The sequence below is a fragment of the Oncorhynchus clarkii genome, chromosome 27 (assembly GCF_045791955.1).
Source record: "Oncorhynchus clarkii lewisi isolate Uvic-CL-2024 chromosome 27, UVic_Ocla_1.0, whole genome shotgun sequence".
NCBI classification, from domain to species: Eukaryota; Metazoa; Chordata; class Actinopteri; order Salmoniformes; family Salmonidae; genus Oncorhynchus; species Oncorhynchus clarkii.
In genome coordinates this window covers 4,763,747-4,787,824 of record NC_092173.1, presented here as the reverse complement: position 1 = coordinate 4,787,824, position 24,078 = coordinate 4,763,747, and the positions used below count along the sequence as shown (strand labels likewise).

The window sequence follows — 24,078 nt, the reverse complement described above, 5'->3', positions numbered from 1 at the left end:
CCTCTATACAATGTCACAGACAGTTTGTTTTACAATCCTTTTACAGACCAAACAATTGATTGCCATTCAAAAATCACATTTCCCTAATTCCTAAACATAACCTCCTTTCCCTAAAATAAACTTCCTTGTGGGGGACCAGAAAAATGCATCCACTTGTCCTAATGTTCATTGTTTTACTATCCTTGTGAGGACTTCTGTTCCCCACAAGGATAGTAAACACCAAAAACATGATACACACACTCTCTCTCTCTCTCTCACACACACACACACACACACAGTCCTCCTGCAGTGGTGTCATCATAGTCTAGGCTGGTTTGGCTTCTATAAGCAATCAATAATAGTGACCTGTTTTATTTCAGGAACTACTTTATGCGAGGATATGGAAATGCCCTTTGCAGAATACATGGGATGGTGGGGAGGCAACAATAGGATTTTACAGCTGCACAGCCACTTCCTCCTTGCACCCCTAGCCTCTATGCAGCCTACTGGTTATAGCTACTTGCTGAGGATGTGGGTGAGGCGGAAGTGGCTTTATCAAGGCAGCTGAAGACAGGTGTTTTGCTGTCCGGCTAGTTTCGAAACCAAAGTAAACGGTCTGTTAGTTTCTCCTTTCGTTACTCACCAGACGGGACATAAAATACAGTGGCGGGGAAAACCCATAGGCCTGACCGTAAACTTTTACAAAGACAAACTAAGTAGCCTAGGCTCTAGCCTATCTTGTTTGGAAAATGATTCAGACAGGTTAGGAGACAATATAGCTAAGAAGTATTGTGTTAAACATTGTAAATGAATAGCTACAACGTAACCAGCACGCTTGACAATGTAACACATGCGGACAAAATGTGTGTTAAACGTAGGTTATTTGACGAAACTAGCTATTTAGCGCCACCTGGTGGCTAAAAGTAGTCATTCAAATGGAATGTTTAAAGAACTTCACCTTAGAAGTAGGGTAATACTTATAAATGCCGACATAAGATGTCAAGCATTCACACTCATCACTTAGTGAATTGATCTTATCAGTAGGCTAAAGAACAACAGTTTCAAAAAATGCATTATACACTGTATAATTGTACATGCTAAACAGTACTGAATCTTACATACAATAACCAAACTACTGGCTTGGTAACTGACTTTAATATAACCAAGCCCAAACAACTTTAATCAAGTGTTGGACAAGACACTTTGCTTCTTGTCTCAACAAAGCCTCAATAGTGAAGTTATGCCTTCGGCACCTTTATAATGCATGTATGAGAGATAACGTTCCAAGTAAAGACACACCAAACCAATAGACCTACTACATCAGATACTTTTGTGCGCTTTATTTGGACTTCCCAGTTTGACATCTTATCATAGTTGGACTAAAAACAAACAAAAAAAGACTTCATCTGTTAGCTCAGAAGAGTACAATCATGTCTCAATTCACAGGGTGAGCAGTTGGGGGGGCATGGCATACAAATTATTTTTCATACTCACACACGGGGTGTATTTACAACCCCTCAGGATTTCATTAATGTTCACTCATTTGAAATCAAAGAAAATTATGTACACAGATGAAGGTCAAATTTCAATCCGATTCTTTTACATCCCATTCCTGTGATAAGACAGTGATGCCAACACCCCCTTCTCAGAGAGAGATGGAAGGGACGGGGGAAAGAGCGCTCAGAGATAGAAGAGAAAAAGCAACTTAAGGCCATCATAAAGGAGAGAATATGTATGCAGAATTACTGAGATACTGAAATGTGTCCAGATGTGACAAGCTGTCAGCAATAACGTACAAAATCCGTCACTCATAGCAAACTCCGGCCTCCAATTCAGTTCCTCCATTTTCCTCTCTCCATCTCCACCTCTCTAATTCAGTCTCTCTCTACCACTCTTCCATTCAGGACATGGTCCCCCACTCCTCTCATCTCTTCACTGGAAGAGTAGGCAGAGGAGAGGGTGAGGAGGGGTGTGAGGGTTGGTGAGTCCCAACGGTATGTTTAGTATCGGTAATATGGACTCCTCGACCGGGAACGGGACCTCCTGGAAACCCGAGAAAAGAGTGAGTCTCAGGTGACACAGTGCTTTTTAAAAATGTAACTAAAACTTCCATATTTCTGTCGAGCACACATGGTCTAAGTGCAGCACTGCTGTAGAGTATTGAGACTGACAGTGTTAAGCCTCATCTGTTTCTGATGTACTGAGACTCCGGGTTCAGTTTGTCCCCACTCCCCAATACCACAGCCGGCCTGGCAGGCCACACACTCCCCAGGGAGGACTAGGGACGAGGGGGCCTAACATTAGCACTGACAGCCTTCTGTGAGAGTATGCATGTTTTTGATTGGGACAAAAGAGTTTGAATGTGGGTGCGTGTGAGGGAGAGAGAACACATTTGAATAGGAGTGTGTGAAAGGGAGAGAGAGGAGGAGAGAGAGAAAGGAACAAAGAGAGTATGTCTGTCCTGTGAGTCACAGATAGAACACTGGAGATCATGAGCGTTACAGAAAGGGAAAATATATATTCATATGCTCAACATTGTGTTAAATCACTCTAAACTGTATATGGACTTCAGTGATCTTACACTTCCCCATCGCAGGGCGAGAAAGAGTTGTGACAGAACGCAGAGGGACAGTACGATGTGCTACTGAGATAAAAGTGCGTGAGAGGCAACATCCTTCCTCAAGAGGAGAGACTCTTGTGGTTTTTCACATACCTTCTGGATGAGCTGTGGTCGCGACCTGAGGGACAGACAAGAGGACAGACACTGGTGAAGGAATGACCACCAACACAACAGCCTGCCAGAAAGTTCAATAATAACACTGTCACAATTAGTACTGAGCGACTGTGCCATAGTGCCCCAAACATTTTGGGGGCGTATTTTCTTACCTTTTAACTCTGCGCTGTTGGGAAATGGCTCGTAAGTGAGCATTTCACAGTAAGGTCTACTGTTGGCCTGTTGTATTCGGCGCATGTGACAAATCAAATTTGATTTGACTTGACAACTAGTACTGAGCCACTATCACAGGCTTATGGGCTGCGTCCCGATTCGACACCCTTTTCCCCCAAAGTGTGCAATTGAACACTTCCTGTCATGGATTTAACAATGATATAACAGTAAGGGGTGACTCACTGAACTCACCATATTTAGATGGGGAGGGCGAGTGGCTTTGTCGTCCGTACTGTCTCTCCCACTCGTCCCTCTCTTTCTCCCGACGCTCACGCTCCCTGGAACACACACACCACCGTTTAACCAGAGTCATACGGCACCACAATGCAGCATCACACACACACACACACACACACAGTCTTACTTCATGCGGATCTTGCGTGCCATGGCTCTGAGCTCTCCCTCGCGCTCCTGTAAAGTCAACAGCCATGAGGGCCAATGGCAGACAACAACATATATATCAAAGGACTGTCTTAGGGGTAAACTGTCTGTTTCAAGAAACTTCATACATTATGCTATAATTGGGGGGGGGGGGGGGGGGGCTGGCTAGCAGTTCACAAACACAATTCCACACGCACCGCTCGCTTATTTTCCTGCTGAGTGACTTTCGCCTGGGCTGCTTTCTTATCCGCCTTGGCTGAGGGAGAAACAGAAGAGCAGAGGAAGGATGAATATGTACATACAAACACAGCATCAAGGAGTTGTAACTGACCAAACAGAGTCCAGTCTTGTCTACTCACACTGCCTGTTGAGGGCCTTCTGCATGCGTATCTTCAGCTTCTCCTGCGGGGTCATCTTGGGCTGTAAGAGACAGGCGCGCATCAGCACACACACTCGCAGGGCAGGAGCGCAGGGTGTGTGTGTGTGTGTGTGGAATTAAGGGGACACGGTCAGGTGGGGGTATAGAGTCGTAAATAACGTGAGCCGTTTGTCATCTCCTGTCCTGTTTTCTGCTGGACTGGTAGATCCGGCTACGTGCGGCGAGGAGGCCCGAACTCCGTGGCCCGCAGCTGTTGTACCCAGTAGCAGGACAGGATCACATTACATGGAACTGGACTCTTAAGTATTACATGCCTTATGCATTTCCATGTATATAACATGTGAATGTTGCGAGGACAGCTAAGGGTAAGAGAGTTGGGGGGGGGGGGGGGAAGAACAGAACAGTCTGGCAAATGTTGGCCACAAGTAGCGCCAGCAGCCCTCCCCTCCCCTGCACATTCCCTGCTTACACTTCCTGGCCAGGTAGGAATTCAGCTCGTGGATAGACAAGCACACATTACAGGCCAAAATGCCTACTGAATTCATTTACCCTTCCCTCTAACGCTCGCTTTCGATTCAGCAACCCGGATGTATTCCTTTCCCTGTGAATCCCCTGTACTGGAGCGGTTCATATCAAAGACTAGTGTCGTGTCTCTAAAGGGAACGCAGCAGGTAACAGTGTGTGCTGTTAAGCCCTGGGTGGAGAGGCGTGGTGGTGTATTTCTCCTGCCTGCTCAGACAAGCCCAGCCCCCCCCCCCCCCCCCCCCCTCACTGCTCTGCTGTCCACGTCAGCTGCGTGCACCTGAGAGCTCCGACCTCACTACATATCAGGGGTGTGCTTAACAGCCTTAAATGGCCTCCTCCCCTGAGTCGCCTTCACTTAGGCTGATTTTAAATAAATATAGAGTATGCCTACCAGTACGTTGCCTTCACTTATCTAGTTATTTTTACCGTCAGCGCAGATGAAAGAATGGAGACGAGGAGAGGAAGCCACTTAAGACTATTGGAACGCACCCAGACTCTAGACTACTCTCTCCCCCCTTTACTCTTATATGGCTTCCTTTACTACTACTTTGCTTTCACTTACCCAGTCCTTTCAGATCAGTGGTGATGGAAGAGAGGAGACAAGGAAAGGAGACAAGGAAAAGAAGCCATTTAAGAGCCTCTGACAATGACATGTCAGTGCTTTCCCCTCAGTCTTAGGGCACTAGCTTTACAACGGGTTGTCGACCTGTAGAGTGAAACGTCTCATTGAGATTTAGGGGGGCACACCTCTGCTCTCTCACACACACACACTCTCTCTCTCTCTCTTTCTCTGGTCTGACCGCAACACCCTCCATAGCGCAGTAAGAGCCGCAGAATACAGCAACATCCATAAAACAGACAGATACATAAGTGACAGAAAGGATGCTGGGAACACAAGTCCATTTAGGGATAAGGAGGGGAAAGAAGTGTCAGATAAAGTCTCTGTCATACTCCACTCTGCGATGTAGGTTCTGCCCTTTCGAGGTAGGCTAACCCTGCAACCACACTCTAAACTGAATAGAGAAGGGTTTAACTCTATACTGCATTCAGGGGGAGGTAAGGTCACCAGTTACAATGGAAGCTCCACAGAGAGAGGCAGTCAAAAGACATTTCATATGATTTCCATTCTCTGTGTGGCATTCTGGGGGGGGGGGGGGGGGGGATCCCCAGCCTGATGGACAACCAGCTCAGCCTGTCAGGGGTGAGGGAGGCGTAGACTTTAGCAACAAACCCAGCTAGATCAAATTCTTACTGACTTTGGCAGCTCCTGTCTCTTTACCACCCGGAGTATCAGGCCTGGAGGGAGAGAAAGAAAGAGAGAGGAGAGGGAGAGACAGAGAGAGAAAGGGGGAAAAAGAGAGAGGGAGGGAGAAAATTAGGGCTGATAATGTCACCATTTCTCATCAGAGAGCTCCTACTGTAGGACAGACTAGGGAAAATATTAGCTACCTATTTGCTGTTAGTTTTAAACTGCACATGAGGGTGGAGGCTGTGTGTGTATGTACATATTTGTGAATCTGGGTGTGTGTTTTAGAGGTCTTCACGGATCTACCTGTACCCGATTACCAGAGACCCAATCCGGGACCTGAGCGGGTCCGGATCCAGAATACTAAATATCACGGGTCTGGGTTGGATCTGATTGTCACTGGTATCAGGTACGTGTAATTTTAACGGACTTGTCTGGAAGGACCCGTACAGATCTGAACGCAACTGCTGCAGTAGAGAGAGAAGTTGTAGAATTTATGTTGCTGCGCTTGCTTTTCACGAGAGTGGCACGTACAGCTTGTCGTAGGCCAATCATAAGACATCAAAGCGGCAATAGGCTACAGTCATATAGCCTCCGTGTGGGGCAAAAGTGAGGCGATATCTAATCAATGAAAGATGGAATTAAAACGATGGAATTAAAAGTTAAAGGAGAAGGGTCGGCTACAACGACCAAGAGCCAACAGGTAGGCTGCTACTTAATAATCTGAATGGAGTTGCTGCTATTTGTAACTGTGCAGGACGAGAAAGCGCACGCGGCCTCAATTAGTCTAGGAAGCTAGCTAGCTTAACTAGCGTATCCCTGTTTGATGCAGTCAAGACAGGTACGACGTAAAGGAATCATTGCACTGTTAGTCTATACCTGTTGTTTACAAAGCATGTGACAAATAACATTTGATTTGTAATCATATTGAATGATGAATAATCTAGCTGTGGCAGAGTACCTTATGATAAACTGTAGACCACACTATCTACCAAGAGAGTTCTCATCTATATTATTCGTAGCCGTCTATTTACCACCACAGACAGATGCTGGCACTAAGACCACACTCAATGAACTGTATAAGGCCACAAGCAAACAAGAAAATGCTCATCCAGAAGCGGCGCTCCTAGTGGTCGGAGACGTTAATGCAGGCAAACAAATCAGTTTTACCAGCATGTCACATGTGCAACCAGAGAATAATTTTTTAAATAAAATAAAACTCTGTACCACCTTTACTCCACACACAAACGCACTCCCCCGCTCTCTATTAGGCAAATCTGACCATAATTCTACCCTCCTAATTCCTGCTTACAAGCAAAAACTTTAGCAGGAAGTACCAGTGACTCGCTCAATACGGAAGTGGTCAGAGGACGCGGATGCCACAGGACTGTTGTGCTAGCACAGACTGGAGTATGTTCTGGGATTCATCCAATGTCATTGAGGAATAAACCACCTCAGTCATCGGCTTCATCAATAAGTGCATCGACGATGTCGTCCCCAAAGTGACCGTACGTACATATCCCAACCAGAAGCAATGGATTACAGGCAACATCCGCATCGAGCTAAAGGCTAGAGCTGCCACTTTCAAGGAGCGGGGCACTAATCCGGACTCCTGTAATAAATCCCGCTATGCCTTCAGACGAACCATCAAACAAGCAAAGAGTCAATACAGGATTAAGATTGAATCCTACTACACCGGCTCCGACGCTCGTTGGATGTGGCAGGGCTTGATAACTTATGGACTACAAAGGGAAACCCATACGCGAGCTGCCCAGTGACGCAAGGCTACCAGACAAGCTAAATGCCTTTTACGCTCCCTACGAGGCAAGCAACACTGAAGCATGCATGAGAGTACCTGCTGTTCTGGATGACTGTGACAACACTCTCGGTAGCCGATGTGAACAAAACCTTTAAACAGGTTAACATTCACAAAGCCGCGGGGCCAGATGGATTACCAGGACGTGTACTCAAAGCATGCGCGGACCAACTGGCAAGTGTCTTCACTGACATTTTCAACCTCTCCCTGACTGAGTCTGTAATACCTACATGTTTCAAGCAGACCATCATAGTCCCTGTGCCCAAGGAAGTGAAGGTAACCTGCCTAAATGATTACCAGCCCGTAGCACTCAAGGCGGTGGCCATGAAGTGCATTGAAAGGCTGGTCATGGCTCACATCAACCTCCCGGGTACCCTAGACACAGTCCAATTCACATACCGCCCCAACAGATCCACAGATGAAGCAATCTCAATCGCACTCCACACTGCCCTTTCCCACCTGGACAAAAGGAACACCTATATGAGAATGCTGTTCATTGACCCCTTCTAGAGCGGCACCCCTCTCTTGCATTATCAAATTGTATTTCTGCATATCGGGTCCGGGTGGGAAAGCCGCAGGTCTATTTCGGAATGGGTTCAACTTTTTGAACCCGTGAAAGACCTCTAGTGTGTTGATGCGTGCGTGTCTGTGAGCGTACAGGTGTCAGTGGACTCACTTTCTCAGCTTGTCACAGAGAGCAGTGGCAGAGGGCGGGCCTCCTCTGTGTGAGGGGGAGGGGGAGCAGCTGGGCTGGGGGGACTGGGAGGGGCTAGGGCTGCTGCTGACCCCCCTCCGATGCCCTCCTGAAGTCCGCCTACCCCCCCCGGGCCTGGCACGGTCCCCCTGCCGAGAGTTAGAGCTGGACCTGGAAGGAGAACAGAAGGATGTGATCAGCACAACATCGAACAGCCCACCAGTTTATTTTAGTGTACAAAAAAAGAGACATTGAGTTCATGATTTACTGAGTTTAGAAAAGTCTTATGGTTGTCTGGGCTGCCTTACCGTGTGCGTCTGCGTGCTGCGAAGCGACGACCCACGTCCCTGTCTCTGTCTCTGTCCCGTTCTCGCTCCCTGTCCCGGTCATTGGAGCGTGACTGTGTCCGGTCGTATCTCCTCCGTGACCCCCCTCCTCCGTTGGCTCCTCTGCCCCGGGACCGTGAGTCGGAGCGCCGCCTCGACCGGGAATGTCGTCCATCCCTCCCTCCTCCGTGGCGTCTGTCGCGGCGTGAGTGAGAGGAGGAACGAGAGGAGGAGCGATGAGTGGAAGAGTGGGAGGAAGAGGAGGAAGGGCTGGAGGAAGAGCGGCGTCTGCTGAACAGAGAGACACACAGATGTGTTTAGCGACAACCCACGGGCTGCTCTAATCCTGCCTGCTTTGACTCAGTTTGTATTTGTTTTGATCTACTTCATTTCTTGTTAGGCTGCTAGTAATACTACAGTACCGTACATTGTTTTTGGTCATATCATCATCATCATCATGTAACCACACACAGGTAGAGCTCAGGACCTTCTGCTACTTTGTGAACCATACCGAACAGACAGATGGCGTACATGCCATATACATGTTCCCTTACCTCATGGTGCCTTTAAGAGAGTGGTACTAAGGTGTATAGGGCAGCTTTAAATGTTAAGAGCTACAGTACCAGTTAAAGGTTGGACTGGTACCAGTTAAAGGTTGGACTGGTACCAGTTAAAGGTTGGACTGGTACCAGTTAAAGGTTGGACTGGTACCAGTTAAAGGTTGGACTGGTACCAGTTAAAGGTTGGACTGGTACCAGTTAAAGTACCAGTTAAAGGCTTTTTCTTTATTTGTACTATTTTCTACATTGTAGAATAACAGTGAAGACATCAACATTATGAACACATGGAATCATGTGGTTAAAAAAATATATTGTTTTTTGTTAAGTGTTCAACAAATCAAAATATATTTTATATTTGAGACTCTTCAAAGTAGCCACCCTTTGCCTTGATGACCGCGTTGCACACTCTTGACAATCTCAACCAGCTACATGAGGAATGCTTTTCCAAAAGTCTTGGACTTCCCACATATGGGTTGAGGTCAGGTCATCTGATGCAGCACTCCATCACTTTCCTTCTTGGTCAAATAGCCCTTACAGAGCCTGGAGGTGTGTTTTGGGTCATTGTCCTGTTGAAAAACAAATGATAGTCCTGCTAAGCGCAAACCAGATGGGATGGCGTATCACTGCAGAATGCTGTGGTAGCCATCCTGGTTAAGTGTGGCTTGAATTCTAAATATATCACAGACAGTATCACCAGCAAAGCAACCCCCACACCATCACACTTCCTCCTCCTACATGCTTGACGGTGGGAACCACACATGCGGAGATCATCCGTTTACCTACTCTGCATCTCACAAAGACACCGCGGTTAAAACCAAAAACCTCAAATTTAGACTCATCAGACCAAAGGACAGGTTTCCACCGGTCTAATGTCTTCTTCTTATTGGTGTCCTTTAGTAGTGGTTTCTTTGCAGCAATTCGACCATGAAGGCCTGATTCACGCAGTCTCCTCTGAACAGTTGATGTTGAGGTCTGTCTGTTACTTGAACGCTTTGAAGCATTTGTTTGGCCTGTAATTTCTGAGGCTGGTAACTCTAATGAACTTATCCCCTGTAGCAGAGGTAACTCTGGGTCTTCCTTTCCTGTGGTGGTCCTCATGAGAGCCAGTTTCATCATAGCGCTTGATGGTTTTTGCGACAGCACTTGGAGAAACTTTCAAAGTTCTTGAAATGTTCCGCATTGACTTACCTTCATGACTTAAAGTAATGATGGACTGTCGTTTCTCTTTGCTTATTTGAGCTGTTCTTGCCATAATATGGACTTGACTTTTTACCAAATAGGGCCATCTTCTGTGTGCAAATCTCTCATCAAAGCAAAGGGTGGCTACTTTGAAGAATAGAAAATATATTTGGATTAATTTAACACTTTTTTGGTTACTACATGATTCAAATCGTGTTAATTTCATAGTTTTGATGCCTTCACTATCATTCTGCAACGTAGAAGGGAAAAAAAATATGTAATGATTAGGTGTGTCCAAACCTTTGACTGGTGCTGTATGTGATCTCATTGATTTACCATAACACAGAATAACATGCAGAAGTTGCTGTTTGGGACGCACAAACTAACACGCATCTCTAAAATGTCACACTACTTGAATTGTAAGCTATTCAAGTCAAACAAACTAACCTAAATCTGAGCTCCACTTCACCTACCAAATCTCTATAGCCCAAATCTCTACAGCTGTAGTCACTGAACAGCAACATGACTGACAGGAGTAAACAACCAATGGAAAGCAGAAGGGGAAAGCTACCGACCGGGAGCCCCTGCTATGACCTGCGGGGTGTTGCAGCAAGTTGGCGGGAGTGTGGCCGGAGTGGACAGGGGGTGGAGCTTGGGTTGCCGCGGCAGCCTCCTCGTCACTGCCTCCAAAGCTGGTGATGAATGTGATCTTCTCTGGGCCTGGGGAACGGGAGCGGGACCGTGACTCCGAACTGGACTCAGACTGGGGCCTGAGGGGGAGAGGAAGGAGGTCAAATCAAATAGGGGTGCTTATATTTGTCCTGTTTCACACATGTACAATCATGTAAACTGTACAAGTGTGTGGTGTAAAATGGAAATGTCTTTTTTTGCATATCCCACTTGTTTAATTAGTCCACTGGTGTGACAGCAATCAAGTTAACATATAGAACTTTAAAAAATACAGAAAGTTTCGTAGTACGATGCCCTTCGCATCAAGGGCAGATTTCTACCTAGTCGGCTCAGGTATTTGAACTAGCTCTAAACGCTAAGCTACCTGTCACGCTGCCAGAGGGGAGAATCATCAGTGCTATCTCTACTGATTAAAAGTTTACCTCAGCCTCACGAGCAAGCAGTTCATCATGAGTTGTTAGCACTGATCAAAAGGATGACTTTCCTTGTCAAAATATAGTATTAGATGGACGTTTAAAAGTGAAAAACTTAGAAAGTCAAATGGTTGGCCTCCCACTCACCGTTTGTAGGGATCGTAGGTTGGGCTGTCTCTCCTGGCATAGCTGGAGATCATACACAGAGAAAGGGTTTAAAGAGGTGTGACAGTGTGTCTCGCACCATGTGTGTGCTACACATTGGTAGTGGATGAAGTGAGTTACCTCGTATGGTATACATTTTTCTTTTTTCTAAAATCAGGGTTGGGGGTCAATTCCATTTCATTCTAGTAAATTCACAAAGTAAACCAATTTTCGTATTTTTTATTTAACTAGGCAAGTCATTTAAGAACAAATTCTTATTTACAATGACGGCCTACCCCGGCCCTAACCCGGACGACGCTGGACCCCAAACCCTGGTATCAACTGCTGTTTACCTGGGTGGGCTGATCTGTCTGCCCTTCAGTCTCTTCTCTCTGAACTCCCTCCTCTGTCTGCGAGAGCGACGGCCCTGAGGGTCACACACAAACACCCTCAGTGACATGATCAGGGGAAAGCATAGGCCTACCAACAATCATTGGCACGACAGCAACACACCGGGGACACACACACTGATTATTTCTTACAGAGTACATGGCCTTCTCTGCCTCCAGAGCCTTGGCGTGTTTAATGGCCTCCACCTCATCCTTGTCTTTCCTCAGCATCCTGTCAAACAGTCGGCCAGTTAACATACATTTGACTGTTTTAACCTTTGCTAAAAAGACACAATTAAAGCAACTGGTCATTTAATAGAAACATAGCCATTTCCATTGACTCCAGCGATAATGCAATGTCAACACATAATTTTTTTGCAAAACACAATGGAAGCAGGCAGACTGACCTGACAAAATCTCCCTCTGCCATTCCATATGGGTTGGCCATCTTGTTCAGATCCAACTCCTGCTCCGTGTTGAGCTCGTCAACGTCCACCTCCACGTCTGAAAACACACGCACACGACAGTGGTATGAGAAAATAATACATTATCACATTCCACATACATTACCATTTACTGGGCTTTTAAATTTTTATTTCACCTTTATTTAACCAGGTAAGCTAGTTGAGAACAAGTTCTCATTTACAACTGCAACCTGGCAACACTGGCTTGTTCATCATCGCAGTCAACATGCTGCATTATGGGTAAATTGTGGCTGAACTACAAATAATAATTTATATATTTTTTTGATGCAAGGCCATTTGTAGATCAGTCCGTCGGCAGCAGGCTGCAAAGTCGAATAAGCCCCATGTCCATACAACCCGACAACTCATACTTGCTTGAGTGAGAAGGTATTGGGACTCACCAATGTCTGGGATGCCCTCGTCCTCCTCCGATTCGCTGTTCTCAGAGTCATCCTCCTCCCCTTTCTCTTCCTCCTCCCCAGGCTCCGTAACAGTGCTGTCCTCGTACGTGTAGCCAATGGTAGCCTTCTCTTTCGCAAGCCTAAACAAAAGGGAGGGGCTTATTAATAATCAACACAATCTGTAAATTAGTGCATACTTCTAGAAACCATATAGAATGTGAAAAGATGGGATAGGACTAACTTTTTCTTCTCATCCTCATTTGGCCTCTGCAGGCCACCATAGAGCTCGTCCATTTGGATCTGGTACAAACACTGCTCCTCAGAGACTGCAGAGGGACAGCGGGAGGTTAGAGAACACAGAAAAACAACATACCCACTGGGAGGGAGGCACAAGAGACATGGCATTACCAACACCGGCGGATACTCACTGCTGGCAAAGTCATTCTGCACTAGGCCTCTGTAACGCTCATAGTTGCACTTCCTCTCCTCCGACTCCTGTTCTGGGGTGCTGCAACCCAAACGCAACACTTTAATATGTTTCGCGAAAAACAGTGGTCCCACGAAACACATTTGACCTTTCATATCACATTTCATCAAACCACAACAAACCAACCTGTGTGTGTAATAATACGCATCAGTGAACACACCATACTAGTGGCGTAATAAGGTAGGAAGTATGAAGGAGAGAGCTCAGTCACACTTACGCTGTGCTGAGGAGCGGAGGGGTGTAGGTGAGTATAAAGTCCAGGTGTGCCCTCACGTCAAACCTGTCAATCATGTTGTTGGCGTCTCCCTGCCAGGGCATCCTGCAGCAACAGAGAACATAACATACCGATTAGTGTTCTCAGGTGGTGCGACGGCGTGCAGAAAGAACGTTTGTGTATTATATAATGCGTTTGCGTATGTAAAAGCAAGACATGGTGGCGCGTATGCATATGCATGTCATGTGTTGTTGTATGCGTGTTTCTCTTCTCACATGTTGATGGGGCTTTCTGCGGCGAGCGCCACGGCCGAGTCCAGATGGATCTTATAGGCCCGGCCGTGAACCTGAAGGAACTGAGCCGGGTCCTTTTTCTGTAGAGGAGAGGAAAGGGTGAAAGGGAGAACACCAGAGCATGGGGAATCTTCATTCAGTAATCACCAACCCTGGTCCTGGAGAGCTACAGGGCGCAAAAGGCTTTCGTTCCAGCCCAGCACTAAAACACCAGATGATATGAAGTTGTGCAGATCTTGATGATTAGTGTAACGGGTTATGCACAAGAAAAGCAAAGCAGCGCGCTGGGGCGACTTACGATCTTCTCGTAGTACTCTCGCCGGCGCTCGCCGCGGCGTTTGTAGTCCACCATCATGCCGCGCAGCTTGCGCTCATGTTTGCGGGCCTCCTGCCACATGACGGCTCCGCTGGGTGTGGGGGCGCGGCGGGGCACGGTGGCTGTGAGGAGACAGGACAGAACCAATACCATATTACACTGAACTAAAATATAAAAATGCAACATCCAACAATAAAGACTTAACTAACAATACCGGAGTTACAGTTCATATAAGGAAACCAGTCCATTGAAATAAATTCATTAGGCCCTAATCTATGAATTTCACATGACTGGGAATACAGATATACATCTGTTCGTCACAGATACCTTAAAAAAAATTTGAAAGGTAGGGGCGTGGATCAGAAAACAAGTCAGCATCTGGTGTGACCATCATTTGCCTCATGCAGCGTGACACATCGCCTTCGCATAGTTGATCAGGATGTTGATTGTGGCCTGTGGAATGTTGTCCCACTCCTCTTCATTGGCTGTGCGAAGTTGTTGGATATTGTCAGGAACTGGAACATGCTGTCGTACTGTCGATACAGAGCATCCAAGCGTGCTCAATGGGTGACATGTCTGGTGAGTATGCAGGCCGTGGAAGAACTGGGACATTTTCAGCTTCCAGGAATTGTGTACAGATCCTTGCGACATGGGGCCGTGCATTATCATTATTATACACGCTGTCTGCCATCTGCCCGGTAAAGTTGAAACCGGGATTCATCCGTGAAGAGCGTGCCAGTGACCACTGAAGGTGAGCATTTGCCCACTGAAGTCAGTTACGACACCAAACTGCAGTCAGAGGACTACGAGAACACAGATGAGCGTCGTTGAGAAGATCTCTGACAGTTTGTGCAGAAATGATTTGTTTGTGCAAACCTACAGTTTAATCAGCTGTCAGGGTGGCTGGTCTCAGGCAATCCTGCAGGTGAAGATGGATGTGGAACTCCTGGGCTGGTGTGGTTACACGTGGTCTGCGGTTGTGAGGCTGATTGGACATACTGCCAAATTCTCTAAAACAATGTTGAAGGCGGTTTATGGTAGAGAAATTAACATTCAATTCAGTGACCTGGCAGGGTAGGAAACACATCCGTCCCGCTGACACAGAACACCTGTTACTCCCTGTTCACCCATGACTGCATGGCCGTGCACAACTCCAACACCATCATTAAGTTTGATCACTGATGACGATAAGAAGCTTATAGGGAGGTCAGTGACCTGGCAGTGTGGTGGCAGGACAACAACCTTTCCCTCAACATAAGCAAGACAAAGGAGCTGATCGTGTACTACAAGAAATGGAGGACCGAGCAAGTCTCCATCCACATCGACGGGGCTGTAGTGGAGTGGGTCGAGAGCTCCTCGGTGTCCACATCACTAAGAAATTAACATTCCACTTTAAAAAAGGTAAAGAAAGAGGATTTGCACCCACCATCTCCAATTTTTCTGAAATCGTTTCTGTAGTTCGAAACAGATTAAATTAGCATTCCTGAAACATTATTTTGTTGAAATACACTGCTCAAAAAAAATAAAGGGAGGGCCTCCCGGGTGGCGCAGTGGTTAAGGGCTCTGTACTGCAGCGCCAGCTGTGCCATCAGAGTCCTGGGTTCGCGCCCAGGCTCTGTCGTAACCGGCCGCGACCGGGAGGTCCGTGGGGCGACGCACAATTGGCCTAGCGTCGCCCGGGTTAGGGAGGGCTTGTCTCATCGCGCACCAGCGACTCCTGTGGCGGGCTGGGCGCAGTGTAGCCCAGCCCGCCACCTAGCCAAGGTGGCCAGGTGCACGGTGTTTCCTCCGGCGCATTGGTGCGGCTGGTTTCCGGGTTGGATGTGCGCTGTGTTAAAGAAGCAGCGGCTTGGTTGGTTGTGTATCGGAGGACGCATGACTTTCAACCTTCGTCTCTCCCGAGCCCGTACGGGAGTTGTAGCGATGAGACAAGATAGTAGCTACTACAACAATTGGATACTACAAAATTGGGGAGAAAAAAAAGGGTAAAAAAAATAAATAAAAAAATAAAAAATAAATAAATAAATAAAGGGAACACTTAAACAACACAATGTAACTCCAAGTCAATCACACTTCTGTGAAATCAAACTGTCCATTTAGGAAGCAACACTGATTGACAATAAATTTCACATGCTGTTGTGCAAATGGAATAGACAACAGGTGGAAATTATAGGCAATTAGCAAGACATCCCCAATAAAGGAGTGGTTCTGCAGGTGGTGACCACAGACCACTTCTCAGTTCCTATCTCAGTTCCTAGGCTGATGTTTTGGTCACTTTTGAATGCTGGCGGTGCTTTCACTCTAGTGGTGGCATGAGACGGAGTCTACAACCCACACAAGTGGCTCAGGTAGTGTAGCTCATCCAGGATGGGACATCAATGCGAGCTGTGGCAAGAAGGTTTGCTGTGTCTGTCAGCATAGTGTCCAGAGCATGGAGGCGCTACCAGGAGACAGGCCAGTACATCAGGAGACGTGAAGGAGGCCGTAGGAGGGCAACAACCCAGCAGCAGGACCGCTACCTCCGCCTTTGTGCAAAGAGGAGCAGGAGGAGCACTGCCAGAGCCCTGCAAAATGACCTCCAGCAGGCCACAAATGTGAATGTGTCTGCTCAAACGGTCAGAAACAGACTTCATGAGGGTGGTATGAGGGCCCGACATCCACAGGTGGGGGTTGTGCTTACAGCCCAACACCGTGCAGGACGTTTGGCATTTGCCAGAGAACACCAAGATTGGCAAATTCGCCACTGGCGCCTTGTGCTCTTCACAGATGAAAGCAGGTTCACACTGAGCAAATGTGACAGGCGTGACAGTCTGGAGAAGCCGTGGAGAACGTTCTGCTGCCTGCAACATCCTCCAGCATGACCGGTTTGGCGGTGAGTCAGTCATGGTGTGGGGTGGCATTTATTTGGGGGGCCGCACAGCCCTCCATGTGCTCGCCAGAGGTAGCCTGACTGCCATTAGGTACCGAGATGAGATCCTCAGACCCCTTGTGAGACCATATGCTGGTGCGGTTGGCCCTGGGTTCCTCCTAATGCAAGACAATGCTAGACCTGATGTGGCTGGAGTGTGTCAGCAGTTCCTGCAAGAGGGAGGCATTGATGCTATGGACTGGCCCGCCCGTTCCCAAGAGCTGAATCCAATTGAGCACATCTGGGACATCATGTCTCGCTCCACGTTGCACCACAGACTGTCCAGGAGTTGGCGGATGCTTTAGTCAAGTCTGGGAGGAGATCCCTCAGGAGACCATCCGCCACCTCATCAGGAGCATGCCCAGGCGTTGTAGGGAGGTCATACAGGCACGTGGAGGCCACACACACTACTGAGCCTCATTTTGACTTGTTTTAAGGACATTACATCAAAGTTGGATTAGCCTGTAGTGTGGTTTTCCAATTGAATTTTGAGTGTGACTCCAAATCCAGACCTCCATGGGTTGATACATTTGATTTCCATTGATAATTTGTGTGTGATTTTGTTGTCAGCACATTCAACTATGTAAAGAAAAAAGTACTTAATAAGAATATTTCATTCATTCAGGTCTAGGATGTGTTATTTTAGTGTTCCCTTTATTTTTTTGAGCAGTGTATATTTTGATCTGAGAAATTTAGCTAATTGATAGCACTCAAATCGGCTTTTTTAATTTATAGGATTCATATAATCTTCAATAAATATAGTACACAACATCTGATTTGGACTATAATTCTTCATAACAATGTGTAAGACATGAGGAATCGAATAAACAATTATCAACAGCCAGCCACAGACCACCCACACCAATCCCACCCCAACAACCAGTATACAGTATCAATTCTCTATGTCTGACTAGTCAAATTGTATTGGTCACATACACATGGTTAGCAGATGTTATTGCGAGTGTAGCGAAGTGCTTATGCTTTTAGAACCAACAGTGCAGCAGTATCTAATAGGTAATATCTAACAATTCCACAACAAAACCTAATACACACAATCTAGTAAAGGAATACGATGAGAATATATGTATAAGAATATAAGTATAAAATATATGGATGAGCAGTGACAGAACAGCTAAGATGCAATAGATGGTAAAGAATAGATAGAAGGATACCGTATACATCATATACAAGTGAGATATGTAAACATTAAAGTGACAATGTTATCAAGGCCAAAGATATCAAGTCTGTAGGTAGGCAGCCGCCTCTGTGCTAGTGGTGGCTGTTTAACAATCTGATGGCCGTGAGATAGAGATTGAAAAACAGCTTATCTGTCCCAGCTTTGATGCACCTGTACTGACCTTGGCAGGGTGAACAGGTAGTGGCTCGGGTGGTTATTGTCCTTGATAATCTTTTTTGACTTCCTGTGACATCGGGTGTTGTAGGTGTCCTGGAGGGGAGGTAGATTGCCCCCGGTGATGCGTTGTGCAGACCGCACCACCCTCTGGAGAGCCTTGCGGTTGAGGGCGGTGCAGTTACCTTACCAGGCGGTGATACAGCCAGACAAGATGCTCTCAATCGTGCACATGTAAATGTTGGTGAGGGTTTGTCACCGCCTGGTCACATTTTTTCAGCCTCCTGAGTTGAAGAGGGGCGCTGTTGCGCCTTCACCACACCGAGTGTGTGGACCATTTCAGTTGGTCTGTAATGTGTATGCCAAAGAACTTCAAACTTGGCACCTTCTCCACTGCTGTCCCATCAATGTGGATAGGGGGGTGCTCCCTTTTCTGTTTCCTGAAGCCTACGATCATCTCTTGTTTTGCTGACATTGAGTGATTGGTTGTTTTCCTGACACCACACTCCGAGTGCCCTCACCTCCTCACTATTGGCTGTCTCATCGTTGTTAGTAATCAAGCTTACCACTATTGTGTTGTCTGCAAACTTGATGATTGAATTGGAGGTGTGCATGGCCACGCAGTCATGGGGGAACAGGGAGTACAGGAGGGGGCTGAGCACACACCCTTGTGGGGCCCCAGTGTTGAGGACCAGTGAAGTGGAGATGTTGCTTCCTACCTTCACCACCTGGTGAGGCCCATCAGGAAGTCCAGGACCCAATTGCACAGAGCGGGGTCGAGACCCAGGGTCTCAAGCTTAATGAGTTTGGATGGTACTATGGTGTTGAATGCTGAGCTGAAGTCAATGAACTGCATTCTTACATAGGTATTCCTCTTGTCCAGATGGGATAGGGCGGTGTGCAGTGTGATGGCTATTGCATCGTCTGTGGACCTATTGAGGTAGTAAGCAAATTGAAGTGGGTCTAGGGTGACAGGTAGGGTGGAAGTGATATGATCCTTAACTAGCCTCTCAAGGCACTTCATGATGACAGAAGTGAGTGCTAGTGAGTGCTAGTCGTTTAGTTCAATTACCTTAGCTTTCTAAGGAACAGAAACAATGGAGGCCACCTTGAAGCATGTGGGGACAGCAGACTGGGATAGGGATTGATTGAATATGTCCGTAAACACACCAGCCAGCTGGTCTGTGCATGCTTTGAGGACGCGGCTAGGGATGCCGTCTGGGCCAGCAGCCTTGTGAGGGTTAACACGTTTAAATGTTTTACTCACGTCGGAAATGGAGAAGGAGAGCCCACAGTCTTTGGTAGCGGGCTTGGTCGGTGGCACTGTATTGTCATCAAAGAGCACAAAGAAGTTGTTTAATTTGTCTGGAAGCAAGACGCCGTTGTCCGCGATGGGGCAGGATTTATTTTTGTAATCCGTGATTGTCTGTAGACCCTGCCACATACATCTCATGTTTGAGCCACTGAATTGCGACTCCACTTTGTCTCTATACTGACACTTTGCTTGTTTGATTGCCTTACGGAGGGAAAACTACACTGTTTGTATTCGGCCATATTTCCAGTCGCCTTGCCATGATTAAATGTGGTGGTACGTGCTTTCAGTTTTGCGCGAATGCTGCAATCAATCCACGGTTTCTGAGGATATATGGTTTCCAGTTTGCAAAGAATCCAGTGAAGTTCCTCGATGGTCGTCTTGGTATCCGCTTGCGGGGGGATATACACGGCTGTGACGATAACCGAGGAGAGTTCTCTGGGAGATAATATGGTCGGCATTTGATTGTGAAGAATTCTAGGTCAGGTGAACAGAAGGACTTGAGTTCTTGTATGTTGTTACAATTACGCAATGAGTCGTTAATCATGAAACACACAGCCCTTCTTACTGGAGAGATATTTATTCCTGTTGGCGCGATGCACTGAAAATTCCGTTGGCTGTACGGACTCCGACAGCATGTCCCCAGCTAGCCATGCTTTCGTGAAACAGAATATGTTACAATCCCGGATATCTCTTTGGAAAGCAACTCTTGCCCTGATTTCGTTGACTTTTAACTAGGGACTAGACATTAGCGAGTAATATACTCGGCAGCGGTGGGTTGTGTGAGCGCATTCGAAGCCTCACTAGAAGACTGCTCCGGCACCCTCTCCTCTGGCGGTGTTGTTTTGTTGAGTCAGCCTCTGGAATCAGTTCAAATGCCCTGGGAGGTGCAGACAAAGGATCCGCTTTGGGATAGTCGAATTCCTGGTTGTGCTGACATCTCGCTGATATCCAATAGTTCTTCCTGGTTGTATGTAATAACACTTAAGGTTTTCTGGGCTAACAATGTAAGAAATAATACATTAAATAAACAAAATACTGCACAGTTTCCTAAGGACTAGAAGCGAAGCTGCCATCTCTATCGGCGCCATCTTGAATACGTAGCATGGAGCTGCTGCTTGAAGTATTGCTTCTTCATACTATGTAATATATTCCCTGTGAATCTGTTGATGCTTTTTTACCCCGTTTGGAGAAATTAGCCACTGAAATCGCTGGCATTATTTACCATAACTGTGTGAAGGTACCACGTTATGCCCACTAGATTCCACTGTTCCTGCTACTTTTATCCATTTTGCTGGGCTGGGTTTCCCAAAAGTATCGTAGCACTAAGATAGTCTTTCGTCCATTTAGTTTCAATTGAATTATCACGTTAGTAATAATTGTATCGAAAAAGATATGACTGCAATTCAATGGTTTATAATTATATTATTTTATTAAGGTTGTCACAACATTTTAGTAACTTGCCCATTTCTCCATTAAAGTTCTGGGCTTGAAGGAAAAGTCCTCATAGGAGAATTGCACCAAACGGATAGCCCTCTCAGAGAGCTGCCATTTGTTGGTCTATTGAAGGAGAGTTGGGTTGGAGCATTAGGTTGCTAAGAAAATGACCAACGGAATTGCTTTCACATGGGACTGGCTTTACCACACAATTGACCACATCATGTATTTTCATCATGAGCAAAAGCTATTGGTTTTCTACACAAAGTTGCTAAGAAAATGTTGTGATTCATTTAATAAACACAAGAGACCAGCAAAATGAATAAAAGGGTGTGGAGGCAGTAGAAGAAACAGCGGCATCTAGTGGGCAAAACATGGTACTTTCACACTAATTTATGCTAAATAATACAAGTGACTTTAATGGCTAATTTCTCTAAACGGGGAAAACGTCACCAGATTCACAGGAAATAGGCTACATTACAAAGGATTAAGAAGCAATACTCCAAGCTGCAGCTCCATACTACTTGTCAAACATAGAGAACTGATTGTTGGGGTGGGATTGTTGTGGGGTGTGTGGGGGGATTCCTCGTGTCTTACTCAATGGTAGGAAGGAGTTTGATCTTAATCGGATGTTGGGTACTACATTTGTTGAATATTGTGCGAATACTATTAATTAAAAAGGGCCAATTTGGGTGCAATCAATTAGCTTAATTTCTCAAAGATCAAAGTAGATTACAACCAAATAAAATTTCAGCAATGCTAATCTTATGTTTCTAACAACAGAAAACATTTCCGAAAAATTTGAGATGGTGAGTGTCATGGTTTGCTGAAATGACATGGTTTGACCCATGGTTCACACACACCGACAGTAGTAAAGAAGGCACGACAATGCCTCTTCCCCCTCAGGAGGCTGAAAAGATTTGGCATGGGATCCTCAAAGTTTTACAGCTGCACCATTGAGAGCATCTAGACTGCCTGCATCCCTGCTTGGTACAGCAACTGCTTGGCATCTGACTGCAAGGCACTACAGAGGGTAGTATACACGGCCCAGTACATCACTGGGGCCGAGCTCCTGCCATTCAGGACCTCTATACCACACGGTGTCAAAGGAAGACCCTGAAAATTGTCAATGACTCCAGCAAGTAAGACAGACGTTTATCTCTACTACTACACAGCAAGCAGTAACGATGCACGAAGTCTGGAACCATTAGGACACTGAACAGCTTCTACCCCCATGCCAAAATACTTTAAATAGTTAACCAAACAGTTACCCGGACTCTCGGCATTGACTCATCACATACGCTGCTGTTACGGCTTATCACCTATTATGTTGCCTAATCACTATACCCCCACCTATATTTGCATATCTACCTCAATTACCTCGTAACCTTGCAAATAGACTCGGTACTTGTACCCCGTTTAGCAAAGTTATCGTTACCCATTGTGTACTTCCTCGTGTTACTATTTTTCCCGTAAGTAAGCATTTCCCTGTTAGTCTACACCTATTGTTTACGTGACATGTGACAAATACACATTTATTTTGATTTGAGACCTGCCCCTACAAACCACTGTAGCACAACCAAAACATGGTGAACACCGTTTTCATCACTAAACGGACAAGTGTAGCGCGCTAGCTAACGTTAACCTAGCTATCCTAGTAGAGCGAGAAGTATGGCGACATTTGTTTTGCAGACTTAAAACAGTGTCTGCAGAAAATGCGTTTTAGCTTCTTGAATTTGCTAGCTACTAAGCGCAATGACTGCTGTCCCAATAACGTGAGCTAGCTAGCTGCTTAGCTCTTTCTTAGCTAATTAGTCATTAAGCTAACTAGCAATGATGGCCTCCATGTGTGGTTGGGAATAATGCACTCGAAAGATTGTGTATAAATACAGTACATGCCATCATTAATTGAGTTGATTTATTTGGCACATATTAGGATACCTGTTTTTGTAGACCTCCAACACACACTTGAAATTGTTTCTCCAAATTGTTCGGCTGAGCGATGGCAGCCGATATCATCCCGTCACACCTCCTTCAGACCGGAAGCCCACTCTGCGTTTGCGGGATGTTGTCAAAATTGTGTGTTGTTCATTTTTCTTCTTCTTTGGTATTATGGCGGTCCGCAAACAAATGTTATAGGTGCATGCCGCCATCTACTGTGTTGGCTGTGCATCAGCCTGCTTTTCTGTAGTATAAATTCATTACTCTTTGTGAAAAAAATTGCCCTACCAGCTAACCCTGCACCCATTTAAACCGCAACACTATTCCACTACTTTGGCCCTGTCTGATCCTACTCCAGGCCAGCAGCCTGGGAGGACGGGACACTATTGTTCAAAACATCTTAACCAATTTTCCTGCAGTAAAATCTCACACACCCAAGTACTTCTCCTCAGCTGCCATCAAAATCAAATCAAATTTTATTGGTCACATACACATGGTTAGCAGATGTTATTCCGAGTGTGGCGAAATGCTTATGCTTCTAGATCCGACTTTGCAGCAGTATCTAACAGGTAATCTAACATCACAACATCTATCCTCTGGGATTTACATTCCATTCCTGGGGTATAATTGATGACCATGGCCTTGAATGCCAAAAACACCTTACTGAAGCACATGTTATTCCTATCACTCTCTATTGGCTTCGGGCTACTCACATGGATCCTCTTAGGATCCCTGACCCTGGACCCATCTTCCTCGACTACTCTCTTCACTGCCTCAGCATATGGCACCTTCTGCACTACTCTGATCCTGGCAACCTCAACCTGCCTTTCTCTCACCAGACACCTCTGATCTCCAGCACCATGGGTACCTCTACAGATTACACTCACAACTTTTCCCACCGATACTACACATTCCTTTGTCTCATGTCCTTCTGCACACTTCTCACATCTAGGAATATCCCTCCTACACACTGCTGCCACCTGACCATAAGCTTGACACCTAAAACACTGTAACGGATTCGGGACAAAAGTGCTAACGGGATAACTGTCACATCCCAACTTAACTTTATCTGGTTAAGACTCTGCCTCACAACTCAGTAGCGCAGACAGTGTCTTCTTTGTTTCACCAAGCTCTCTATGAGTATGCATCGCACCAAACAGAGGGTGTCACAGACACCGGGAATCTTCAACTTCAGTTGATCCTCCTCAATACTTAACGTGACTCCAGTTATCACTCCTTTCATTCCTTTCCCCAGTCGCATGGTTTAGAGCTCACGCTCCCGCTGG

General features: G+C 46.2%; 1 protein-coding gene across 5 annotated transcripts; it reads right to left on the bottom strand.

The window, feature by feature from the left end:
* Positions 1-1,304: 1,304 nt before the first annotated feature.
* Positions 1,305-22,905, bottom strand: LOC139385602 (CLK4-associating serine/arginine rich protein-like). 5 transcript variants are annotated; one of them, XR_011628972.1, is made up of 21 exons: positions 22,793-22,905; positions 13,826-13,965; positions 13,510-13,607; positions 13,238-13,339; positions 12,962-13,041; positions 12,775-12,859; positions 12,534-12,673; positions 12,076-12,172; positions 11,822-11,900; positions 11,633-11,706; positions 11,283-11,324; positions 10,608-10,802; positions 8,276-8,584; positions 7,950-8,138; positions 5,464-5,507; positions 3,667-3,727; positions 3,505-3,563; positions 3,291-3,337; positions 3,119-3,204; positions 2,693-2,717; positions 1,305-2,022 (listed from the first exon to the last, which is right to left on the bottom strand). XR_011628972.1 is itself a non-coding variant. In XM_071130808.1 (21 exons), the coding sequence occupies exons 2-21, from the start codon at positions 13,922-13,924 to the stop codon at positions 1,980-1,982; spliced, it is 1,950 nt and encodes a 649-aa protein (XP_070986909.1). In that variant the 5' UTR covers positions 13,925-13,965; positions 22,793-22,905; the 3' UTR covers positions 1,305-1,979. The 5 variants fall into 5 exon arrangements, 2 of the variants coding, with proteins under 2 accessions (XP_070986909.1, XP_070986910.1); XR_011628973.1 differs by having other exon boundaries at positions 5,468-5,507; positions 8,276-8,581; positions 10,627-10,802; XM_071130808.1 differs by having other exon boundaries at positions 5,468-5,507.
* Positions 22,906-24,078: the final 1,173 nt, after the last annotated feature.